The sequence below is a fragment of the Oppia nitens genome, unplaced genomic scaffold (genome assembly GCF_028296485.1).
Source record: "Oppia nitens isolate AA-2021 unplaced genomic scaffold, nextdenovo-longstitch-racon4-pilon3 scaffold24_pilon_pilon_pilon, whole genome shotgun sequence".
Classification (NCBI taxonomy): Eukaryota; Metazoa; Arthropoda; class Arachnida; order Sarcoptiformes; family Oppiidae; genus Oppia; species Oppia nitens.
In genome coordinates, this window is record NW_026533204.1 from 640,137 (window position 1) to 652,330 (window position 12,194).

The window sequence follows — 12,194 nt, forward strand, 5'->3', positions numbered from 1 at the left end:
CAGTGTTTGCTAAATAAATAAAAACTAAAGATTTTTTCATTTTTGCTAAATTATAAATTAAATAATTTTAATAAATTTTTTTAATAAATTGATTAATTATATTAATACAGTTATGTTCGTAAATAATTTATTTTTTAGTACATTGGCATTAATTAAGTAGATAGTTTTAATTATTAAAAAAATATTTAATAGATATTATAAAAATTTACTACTATGTAAAAAAATTAAAAATATTTTTTAAAAAAAAATAAATTAAATAAAACAATTAATCAAATATTATCACTAAATTATTGTCTATAGTTTTTTTAGATAGCAATTCGCATGAATAAGTCATTTCATAGAATAGAAGATGTGGTTTGGGTCGGACACTGATGAGAGAGTTGGCTAAAGAAGCCATTCAATTGTCTGTTAATAGTATTGAATGGGATTGTATGTCAAACAATGAAAGCTTACTATTGTTTCTCAAGCGTTTGGGTGGTAAAGATCTGACAGATAGTGACGGCGTTCACATGTATTGGCTTATTGGCGATCAATTGAAACAATTAGTTGATACAAGTGACTCGGATGGCCATCAATGTCTCGCAACAGAAAGGCGACCAAAGAGGACAGACGTATTTTATGCCAATTGTTCCACAAGTTTACTAAAGAGGTTAATATGGTTAGAGATGTGGTCAGCGAACAAGATATGATTGACAATGGATTGAATAGACAATTGTGTCACGTATTTATTGCCGACAATGTGGACAGTAGACAGTCGATTGGTTACATATTTTATTGCCGATCATAATCGCAAAGGAATGCCACCGGCTTCTGGATTCGCAACCTATATGTGCGGCCAGAAGATTGCCAAAAAGGTTTGCCTAAACAGCTGATGGCAGCGGTAGCCAAACATGCTGTCCGTGAAACGCGGTCGGGCCTCTTTTGGCGCTGGTGTGCTATCAATAAGGTTACCACCGGTATCTACGGTAAACTTAAGACCGCCGCCACCGACCTGACCGCTAACATTGGTACTCATATGTGTTTAATAAATTTCTATCAACCGATAGTTTGGCACAGTTACCAGTTAACTAAAATTAAAACACACTGTTTATGTTTAGAAAAAAAACTAAACCTAAATTATGTTATTTTTTAAATAAAATTATAAATTATTTACTAATGTACTAAATTCTAATAATCATCGGTAAGTATTACTTAAATACTCATCAGTAATACTTAAAATAACTTTATTAACAATTTAAATTTTAATTAACTTTAATACCAATATTAATATTTTTTTTATTATTACATTTCATGAAATATAAAAATTATATCTCATAAAAATATTAAAATTTATGAAATTTTTATTTTTGTTTAACTTTAACTATTGTACTTATATTGAATAAAATCTCATTTGATCATAAAAATCAAAAAAATAAATAATTAAAATTAAATTTTTAATCATTAAACAGTAGTCATTTAAGTTGTAAATAAAATATTGCACATAATTCATGTAAAAAATTTAATAAATTTATCATGTTTAAAAAATTATATTGATAACAATGATTACTTTTGCTTGGTTGCAGCATATGCATTAATTTAATTATTAAAAAATGTCCTTGATACTATAACCTTGATAAATAAATTGGTTATGTAATAGAGATGAAATTTTAAAAAATAAAACATTATTTAATCTTATTAATCTATATTTTGATAAAAAAAATAACATTATATTCAATATTTCTAAGTCTATAAAAATTATTGATAACTAAAACCTACTATTAATTACGTTTTTAAAATGTTTTTTTATGTAATCAATTATAAGATTATAAATATTTGTCATAACTATATAACATACGTATAGTATTAATCTATTTATTGAATAATTGTTAATAATTATTAAAATTATTATTTGAAAATATAGAAATAAATTATTTAGTTTAGTCTAGTCTAGTGTGAACATTTAAAATTATTTTAAACATCATAGTTATCTAATGTACAGTTAATTTCCGATATTAAAATTAAAAAATTTAATTATACCTTGAATACTACACTATATAAAATATATTATTAGAAACATAAATATTAGAAAGTATATTAAAAAACTTAATGAACTTTTAAATTTTTTAAATAGTTTACAATTAAATTTATTTACAAAATATGTTTACTATAAGGAAAGCGGTTAAAGATGACTGTCCGATATTAAGACAACTAATACAAGAGATGGCCACATATCATAAATTAAACACAGATTTGGTTTATCCGGTGAAACAGCTCGAAGAACAGGGATTTTGTGATCAGTCATCAAAACAATTGTTTCAGACACTGGTAGCCCAAAGTACTGACAGCAAACAACAACTTGTCGGTTATATCCTATATTATATGACTTATTCTGCATTTAATGGAAAAGTCATTCAACTGCAAGAGCTGTATGTCAATGGAGAGTATAGAGGATGTGGTTTGGGTCGGGCGTTGATGAGAGAGTTGGCTAAAGAAGCCATTCAATTGTGTGTTTGTAGTATTGAATGGAACTGTATGTCAAACAATGAGAACTCAATATTGTTTTACAAGCGTTTGGGTGGTAAAGATCTGGCAGATAGTGATGCCATTCATATGTATAGTCTTAATGGCGATAAACTAAAACAATTGGCTGATAAAAGTGATTCGGATAGTCAACAATATCTGACAACTACTATAAGAAATGCGACAGAAGAGGACAGTCGTGTTTTATGCCAATTGACACAAGAGTTCACTAAAGAGGTTAATATGGTTAGAGATGTTGTCAGCGAACAAGACCTGATTGATAATGGATTGAGTAATGGGTGCGATAGTAGACAATTGTTTCATGTGTTTATTGCCGACAGTGTAGACAGTGGACAGCCGATTGGATATATATTTTATTGTCGAGYATATTCGCCATGGAATGGCACCGGCTTCTGGATTCGCAACATATATGTGCGGCCAGAGTACCGGCAAAAAGGTTTGGCCCAACATCTGATGGCAGCGGTAGCCAAACATGCTATCAGTGAGTCGCGATCCTATGTCTATTGGCGCGGCTGTGCTAGCGATACGGTTACTACAAGTCTATACAATAAATTGAAGGCCATAGACCTAACCGCTAACATTGGCCTTCATTTGTTTAGTATGTCTGCCGACAGTTTGGCACAGTTAGCACTTTAAACTAAATTATTTTTAAAAATATTTATATGTAAAATAAATTAACTAAAAATAAACTATTAAAATTTTGTAAAATTATTAATTATATAATTTTAACATTTTGTTGTAACAATTTTGTTGTTTATATTTTCACAAATAAATATTTTTTATTATATTAATATTTTTAATAAAAAATTATTTAAATTATTAAATTAGATATTACAAAAATTTACTAAGTTACATTAATTATTTATAACTAGTTAAATACACTAGTAAAAATAAACAAATTAAAAAATATCTTTTTTAAATTAATAAATAATTTATATAATTAATATATTTTTAGCATTAACATTATTGCAGTTAAATAAACCAGCTTATTGTTTCTGTATTGAAAATATCTAAATAAATTTTACTAAAGTTTATTTTTTAGATAATTAATTAAAAGCATAATAACATATTAATATAATAAAATATTATTTAAAATTAAAATTTGATAAGATTTCGGCGATTTTTGTGGCCAATCAACGTTTTTAAGCGACAATTTTTTTCAATTTGGTCAAAAGCTATAGGGATCAAACGCAAAATCTCGATCTTAGGGGGGGGGGGGTCATTTGACTTGACCCCCAACCCCCACTTTGATTAACTCTGGTTAATATGTAAATCATACATATAATATAAATTCAATATACATTATTTAGATATATTGATTTATCATAATTATAAAATCAAATTAATTTTTTTGTTTTCTTTAATTTTACAGTTATACTGAAATATAGTGTACATAAAATGCTTTTTAATAATTAATTTAATATGAGTTTATTAATTATTATTAACAAACCATTATTTATACAATTGCTTAACTACTGTATATTTGAAAATTTATTAAACATGCAATTCATTAAATAATTTTAATTATAATATAGTTTTATGTTTTGTGGACACACAAACCCCTTTACTAAACTCTGATTAATATTTATATCAAACATAGATTATAAATTAAATATACATTATTTAGATATATCGTATGATTTATCATAATTAAAAAATCTCATTAATTTTGTTGTTTTCTTTAATTTTACAGTTATATTGAAATATAGTGTACATAAATGCCATAATAATAGCTAATTTAATATGAGTTTATTAATTATTATTAACAAACCATAATTTATACTAATACTAAACTATATTTGAAAATTTATTAACATAAAACTCATTAAATGACTTTTATTATAATATAGTTTTGTAATATTTCATATTTTTTTGATTATTCATTGTATTATACATTGTATTATACATTGTATTATACATTGTATTATACATTGTATTATACATTGTATTATACATTGTATATACTAAAAATACGTTATACTGAACTTAAAATAATTTTCGATAATAAAATTTAATAACAAAAAATATATAAGTAAAGGTAAAAACAACTAGTTTAAGATACAATTTCTAAACTATATTTGAAATTTATTAAACATACAATTCATTACATGACTTGTATTATATTATAGTTTTTCATATCTTTTGATTATGCATTGTATTCTATATACTAAAAAAAACTGTTTACTGGATGCGATAGTAAACAACTGTTTCATGTGTTTATTGCCGACAGTGTAGACAGTGTACAGCCGATTGGATACATATTTTATTGTCGAGCATACTCTCCATGGTATGGCACCGGCTTCTGGATTCGCAACTTATATGTGCGGCCAGAGTACCGGCAAAAAGGTTTGTCCCAACAGCTGATAGCAGCGGTGGCCAAACATGCTATCAGTGATTTGCGACCGAATTTATATTGGGGCGGCTGTGCTAGCGATACGGTTACCGCCAGTCTCTACGGCAAACTCAAGGCCGACGACTTAACCAATTACTTTGGTTTTCATTTATTCAATTTGTCGGGCGATAGTTTAGCACAGTTAGCCAATAACTAAACTAAAAATACACATGTTTTTATGTGCAAATATAAAATAAACAATAACTAAACAATTTTATAATATAATATTTTAAAATTATAAATTATATAATTTTATCTATATATATCAATTTTCTATTATTGATTATATATTAAGTACAGTATATTATTAATAATGCTTATACTATTAATAGTAAAGTATATAATAATTATTTTTAAATGTTTTTAACAGTTTATTTTAAAATTACTTTACTAAATTACCAATTATTGATATTATAAAATATTACTATTTCAAATTACAATTAGTTACAAATAAATATTTTTTATTACATTAATATTACCGTTATAAATAAAAAATTATTTAATAGATATTATAAAAATTTACTACATCAATTATTTATAACTAGTTAAATACTCTAGTAAAAATAAACAAATTAAAAAATATCTTTTTTAAATAAATAATTTATTTTTAGCATTATCATCATTCAGTTAAGTAAACCAGTTTATTGTTTTAGTATTGAAAATATCTAAATGAATTTTACTAAAGTTTTAGATTAGAAAATTAATTAAAAGCATAATAAAACATAATAAAATATTATTTAAAATTAAAATTTTTAAAAAAATTTCGGCGTCTTTGGTAAAAGCCACAATTTTTTTCAATTTTGTCTAAAAGTATGGGGGTCAAATCCCAAAATCTCGATCTTAGGGGGGGGTCATTTGATTTGACACACAAACCCCTTTACATAAACTCTGATTAATATTTATATCATACATAGATTATAAATTCAATATGTTATTATTTACATATATTGTCTGATTTATCATAATTATAATTTTTTTAATTTTGGTGTTTTTTTAATTTTAGAGTTATATTGAAATATAGTGTACATAAATGCCATAATAATAGCTAATTTAATATGAGTTTATTAATTATTATTAACCAACCATAATTTATACTAATACTGAACTATATTTGAAAATTTATTAACATAAAATTCATTAAATGACTTTTATTATAATATAGTTTTGTGATTTTTCATATTTTTTGTTAATTCATTGTATTATAAATTGAATTATACATTGTATATACTAAAAAATACAGTATACTGTACTTAAAATAATTTTCGATAATAAAATTTAATAACAAAAAAATATATAAGTAAAGTTAAAAAAAACTTTATTTTGAATATACTAGTAATTAATAAAATTATTTTTTTTATTATTAAAAACATTGATATTAATAATATAAATATAGTTAACAATCAAATCCAATACAAAAATATGTTTACTATAAGAAAAGCCGTGAAAAAGGATTGTCAGTCATTGAGAATTCTTATGCAAGAATTTGCCGCAAATTACAAAATGAACGCAGATTTGGTTTATCCGTTGGAACAGATTGAAGAACAGGGATTCAGTGATCAGCCATCAAAACGAAAGTTTCAGGCACTGGTAGCCCAAAGTACTGACAACAAACAACAACTCGTCGGTTATATCCTATATTTTATGACATATTCTGCATTTAACGGAAAAATTTTTTATGCGGAGGAAGTTTATGTCAATGCAGAGTATAGAAGCTGTGCTTTGGGTCGGACACTGATGAGAGAGTTGGCTAAAGAAGCCATTCAATTGTCTGTTAGTAGTATTGAATGGGATTGTATAGACAAGAGCTTAATATTGTTTTATAATCGTTTGGGTGGTAAAGATCTGACAGAAACTAATGGCATTCATATGTATAATCTTAATGGCGATAAACTAAAACAATTGGCCGATACAAGTGACTCGGATGGCGATCAATGTCTGACAACTTGTATTAGAAAAGCAACAAAAGAGGACAGTCGTATTTTAAGGCAATTATGCCAAGAGTTCATTAAAGAGGTCAATATTGTTAAAGATGTTGTCAGCGAACAAGACTTGATTGACAATGGATTGAATGATGGATGCGATAGTAAACAACTGTTTAACGTGTTTGTTGCCGACAGTGTGGACAGTGGACAGCCGATTGGATACATATTTTATTGTCGAGCATACTCGCCATGGAATGGTATCGGCTTCTGGATTCGCAACTTATATGTGCGGCCAGAGTACCGGCAAAAAGGTTTGTCCCAACATCTGATGGCAGCGGTGGCCAAACATGCTATCAATGAGTTGCGACCGAATTTATTTTGGAGCGGCTGTGCTAGCGATACGGTTATCACCAGTCTCTCCGTCAGATTTAAGGCCGACGACTTAACCGATTACTATGGCATTCATTTATTCAATTTGTCGGGCGATAGTTTAGCACAGTTAGCCAATAACTATACTAAAAATACATAAGTTTTTATGTGCAACTATAAAATAAACAATAACTAAACAATTTTATAATATAATATTTTAAAATTATATATTAGATAATTTGAATGTCAATTTTCTATTATTGATTATATATTAAGTATATTATTAATGATGCTTATACTAGTAAAGTATATAATAATTATTTTTAATGTTTTTAACAGTTTATTTTAAAATTATTTTACTAAAATTACCAAATATTGATATTATAAAATATTATTATTTCAAATTACAATTAGTTACAAATAAATATTCAAACAAACTTTTCAAATTTGTTTTATGAATTCTATATGTGTGTGTATATGTGTTCAAACTGCGAATTTTGAAATTCTGAGTTCAGATTCGGTTAGACGACTACTGATAATCTATTGATTGCATTAAAATTTTTATATCTCTTCGTGAACATAGAGAAAATGGCGGCCAAAATACAAAAATATTTTATGTAAAAATTTTAGTTTATATTTTAATAAAGCATTAAAAGTAAGGTATAGGAATCAGAATTAAAATTTTGATATCTTCAGGAACAGAGAAAATGGGGGATAAATTAAAAAATGTTTTTTTTTGTTAAAATTTAAGTTAAATATCTAAATGCCGTTAATTACAACATTATGTTATAACAATAAATTAATTTATTATAAAATGGTGGAAAAATATTTATAAAATCTAATATCATCACCATAAATATTGGACCTCTATAAATATTTCATCAATATATATATTTCATCAATGTATATATTTCATCACCATAATTGTTTTATCATTATATATATTTCATCACCATAAATATATATTTTTAACATAAATATTTTGTCATGAACATTGTCAATTAATAGTTTAGTAATCTGACACATATGGACTATCAGGAATTTGACAATAACAAGTAATTTACGCAATAAAAATTGGTTTTTGGTAATGCTTTCTAGCATTCTCAACTGGTTTTTTATTACATTAATATTACCGTTATAAATAAAAACTTATTTAATAGATATTATAAAAATTTACTCTAGTAAAAATAAACAAATTAACAAATATCTTTTTTAAATAAATAAATAATTTATATAATTAATATATATTTAGCATTACCATCATTGGAGTCAAGTAATCCAGCTTATTGTTTCAGTATTGAAAATATCTAAATGAATTTTACTAAAGTTTTAGATTAGATAATTAATTAAAAGCATAATAACATAATAAAATATTATCAGGGTTTGTCAGGGTCAAATCCCAAAATCTCGATATTAGGGGGGGGGGTAATTTGATTTGACCCACAAACCCCCCATTACTTACCTTATAATTATAAAATCTCATTAATTTTGTTGTTTTCTTTAATTTTAGAGTTATACTGAAATATATTGTACATGAAATGCTATATAATATGAATTTATTAATTATTATTAATCAACATTTATACAATTGCTAAACAATATTTAAATTTTATTAAACATACAATTCATTACATGACTTGTATTATATTATAGTTTTTCATATCTTTTGAAATTTGAGATTGTATTCTATATACTAAAAAAAACTGTTTACTGTACTTAAAATAATTTTCGAGAATAAAATTTAATAATAAAAAAATACAGTATATATATAAGTAAAGGTAACAAAATACTGTACTTTATTTTGAATATACTAGTAATTAATAAAATTATTTTTTTATTATTAAAAACATCGATATTTATAATTAAATTAAAACTTTAATTAATTATTTTTTAAAAATAGTTAACAATTATATCCAATACAAAAAATATGTTTACTATAAGAAAAGCCGTGAAAGAGGATTGTCAGTCATTGAGAATTCTTATGCAAGAATTTGCCGAAAATTACAAAATTAACGCAGATTTGGTTAATCCGGTGGAACAGATCGAAGAACAGGGATTCAGTGATCAGCCATCAAAACGTAATTTTCAGGCACTGGTAGCCCAAAGTACTGACAGCAAACAACAACTTGTCGGTTATATTCTCTATTATTTGAATTATTCTGCATTTTACGGAAAAATCTATTATATAGAGGAATGCAGAGTATAGAAAATTTGGTTTGGGTCGGACACTGATGAGAGAGATGGCTAAAGACGCCATTCAATTGTCTGTTAGTTGTCTTGATTGGGATTGTATAGACAAAAGCATAATGTTGTATTATAATCGTTTGGGTGGTAAAGATCTAACAGAAACTAATGGCATTCATATGTATAATCTTAATGGCGATAAACTAAAACAATTGGCCGATACAAGTGACTCGGATAGTGATCAATGTCTGAAAACTTGTATTAGAAAAGCAACAAAAGAGGACAGTCGTATTTTAAGGCAATTATGCCAAGAGTTCACTAAAGAGGTCAATATTGTTAGAGATGTGGTCAGCCATCAAGACTTGATTGACAATGGATTGAGTGATGGATGCGATAGTAGACAACTGTTTCACGTGTTTGTTGCCGACAATGTGGACAGTGGACAGCCGTTTGGTTACATATTTTATTGTCCAGTATACTCTCCATTGTATGGCACCGGCTTCTTGATTCGCAACTTATATGTGCGGCCAGAGTACCGGCAAAAAGGTTTGGCTCAACACCTGATGGCAGCGGTGGCCAAACATGCTATCAGTGAGTCGCGATCGCATCTCTATTGGCGCGGCTGTGCTAGAGATGCGGTTATCAACAGTCTCTCCGTCAGATTTAAGGCCCATGACTTAACCGATAGTTTAGCACAGTTAGCCACTTAACTAAACTAAAAATACATATGTTTTTATGTGAAACTAAATATAACTTAAACAATAGTTTAATGTATTTTAATTTTTTAGATTTTTTAAAATAAAGTTTTTAATATTATTAAATTACAAAGGACTGCAATTATTTAAAACTAAGTGTTTTACACATTATTTACATATACCGTATGATCATAATTATAAAATCTTATTAATTTTATTGTTTTCTTTAATTTTACAGTTATATTAAAATATAGTGTACATAAAATGCTATATAATAGCTAATATAATATGAGCTATTAATTAATATATAAATATTTATTATTATTATTTATCATTATCATTATTTATACTATTACTAAACTAAATTTCAAAATCTATTAAACATAAAGATACAATTCATTAAATGAAATTTATTATAATATAGTTTTATGGCTTTTCATATCTTTTGATTATCATAATAAACAATATGTATTACCTTTTATTTTGTATTGTATTATGTATTAACTTTTTTTTATATATATACTAAAAAAATACGGTATACTGTACTTAAAATAATTTTCGATAATAAAATTTAATAACAAAAAAATATATAAATAAAGGTAACAAAAAACTTTATTTTGAATATAATAGTAATTTTTTATTATTAAAAACATTGATATTAATAATTAAATTAAAACTTTAATTAATTATTTTTTTAAATAGTTAACAATCAAATCCAATACAAAAATATGTTTACTATAAGAAAAGCCGTGAAAAAGGATTGTCAGTCATTGAGAATTCTTATGCAAGAATTTGCCGAAAATCACAAAATGAACGCAGATTTGATTACTCCGGTGAAACAGCTCGAAGAACAGGGATTCTGTGATCAGCCATCAAAACGAAAGTTTCAGGCACTGGTAGCTCAAAGTACTGACAACAAACAACAACTCATCGGTTATATCCTATATTATATGACTTATTCTGCATTTTACGGAAAAATCATTTATACGGAAGAAGTTTATGTCAATGCAGAGTATAGAAACTATGCTTTGGGTCGGACACTGATGAGAGAGTTGGCTAAAGAAGCCATTCAATTGTCTGTCGTCACTGTTGAATGGGATTGTATAGACAAAAGCTTAATATTGCTTTATAAGCGTTTGGGTGCCAAAGATCTAACAGAAAGTGATGGCATTCATATGTATAATCTTAATGGCGATAAACTAAAACAATTGGCCGATACAAGTGACTCGGATGGCGATCAATGTCTGACAACTTGTATTAGAAAAGCAACAAAAGAGGACAGTCGTATTTTAAGGCAATTATGCCAAGAGTTCATTAAAGAGGTCAATATTGTTAGAGATGTTGTCAGCGAACAAGACTTGATTGACAATGGATTGAGTGATGGATGCGATAGTAAACAGCTGTTTCACGTGTTTGTTTCCGACAGTGTGGACAGTGGACAGCCTATTGGTTACATATTTTATTGTCCAGTATACTCTCCATGGTATGGCACCGGCTTCTTGATTCGCAACTTATATGTGCGGCCAGAGTACCGGCAAAAAGGTTTGGCCCAACAGCTGATAGCAGCGGTGGCCAAACATGCTATCAGTGATTTGCGACCGAATTTATATTGGGGCGGCTGTGCTAGCGATACGGTTACCGCCAGTCTCTACGGCAAACTCAAGGCCGACGACTTAACCGATTACTTTGGTTTTCATTTACTCAAAATGTCTTTCGATAGTATAGCACAGTTAGCCAATAACTAAAGTATATAATAATTATTTTTAATGTTTTTAACAGTTTATTTTAAAATTACTTTACTAAAATTACCAATTATTGATATTGCCTTATATCAGTATTTATTGATATTAATTTTGTTTATTATGCAAATAATTGTAAACTTAATAATACTGATAAGGCTTACTGGTACTAATACATATGAATATTGTAAATGTAAATTTGCACTTAAAAAATACTGTACTAATACTATATAGTTTTTACGGCTTTTATTTAGTAATACTGAATAATACTTTTGTGTTATAATTATTACATTTTATATACAATTGTTTAATACTATTAGTTGTTGTAATAATACTAATTGTTATTAATACTGCTATAAATAATATTTATATA

At 26.5% G+C, this 12,194-nt stretch overlaps 1 protein-coding gene across 1 annotated transcript; it reads left to right on the forward strand.

Annotated features, from left to right (window-relative positions):
• Positions 1-10,810: 10,810 nt before the first annotated feature.
• LOC128954049 (uncharacterized) lies at positions 10,811-11,827 on the forward strand. The gene has a single exon (XM_054299612.1). It carries the CDS (start codon positions 10,811-10,813, stop codon positions 11,825-11,827), a length of 1,017 nt encoding a protein of 338 aa, XP_054155587.1.
• The last annotated feature ends 367 nt before the right edge of the window (positions 11,828-12,194 follow it).

What these genes read in the sequence shown, in the direction of transcription:
- LOC128954049 (XM_054299612.1), top strand. Translation starts at nt 10,811, where the DNA reads ATGTTTACTATAAGAAAAGCCGTGAAAAAGGATTGTCAGTCATTGAGA.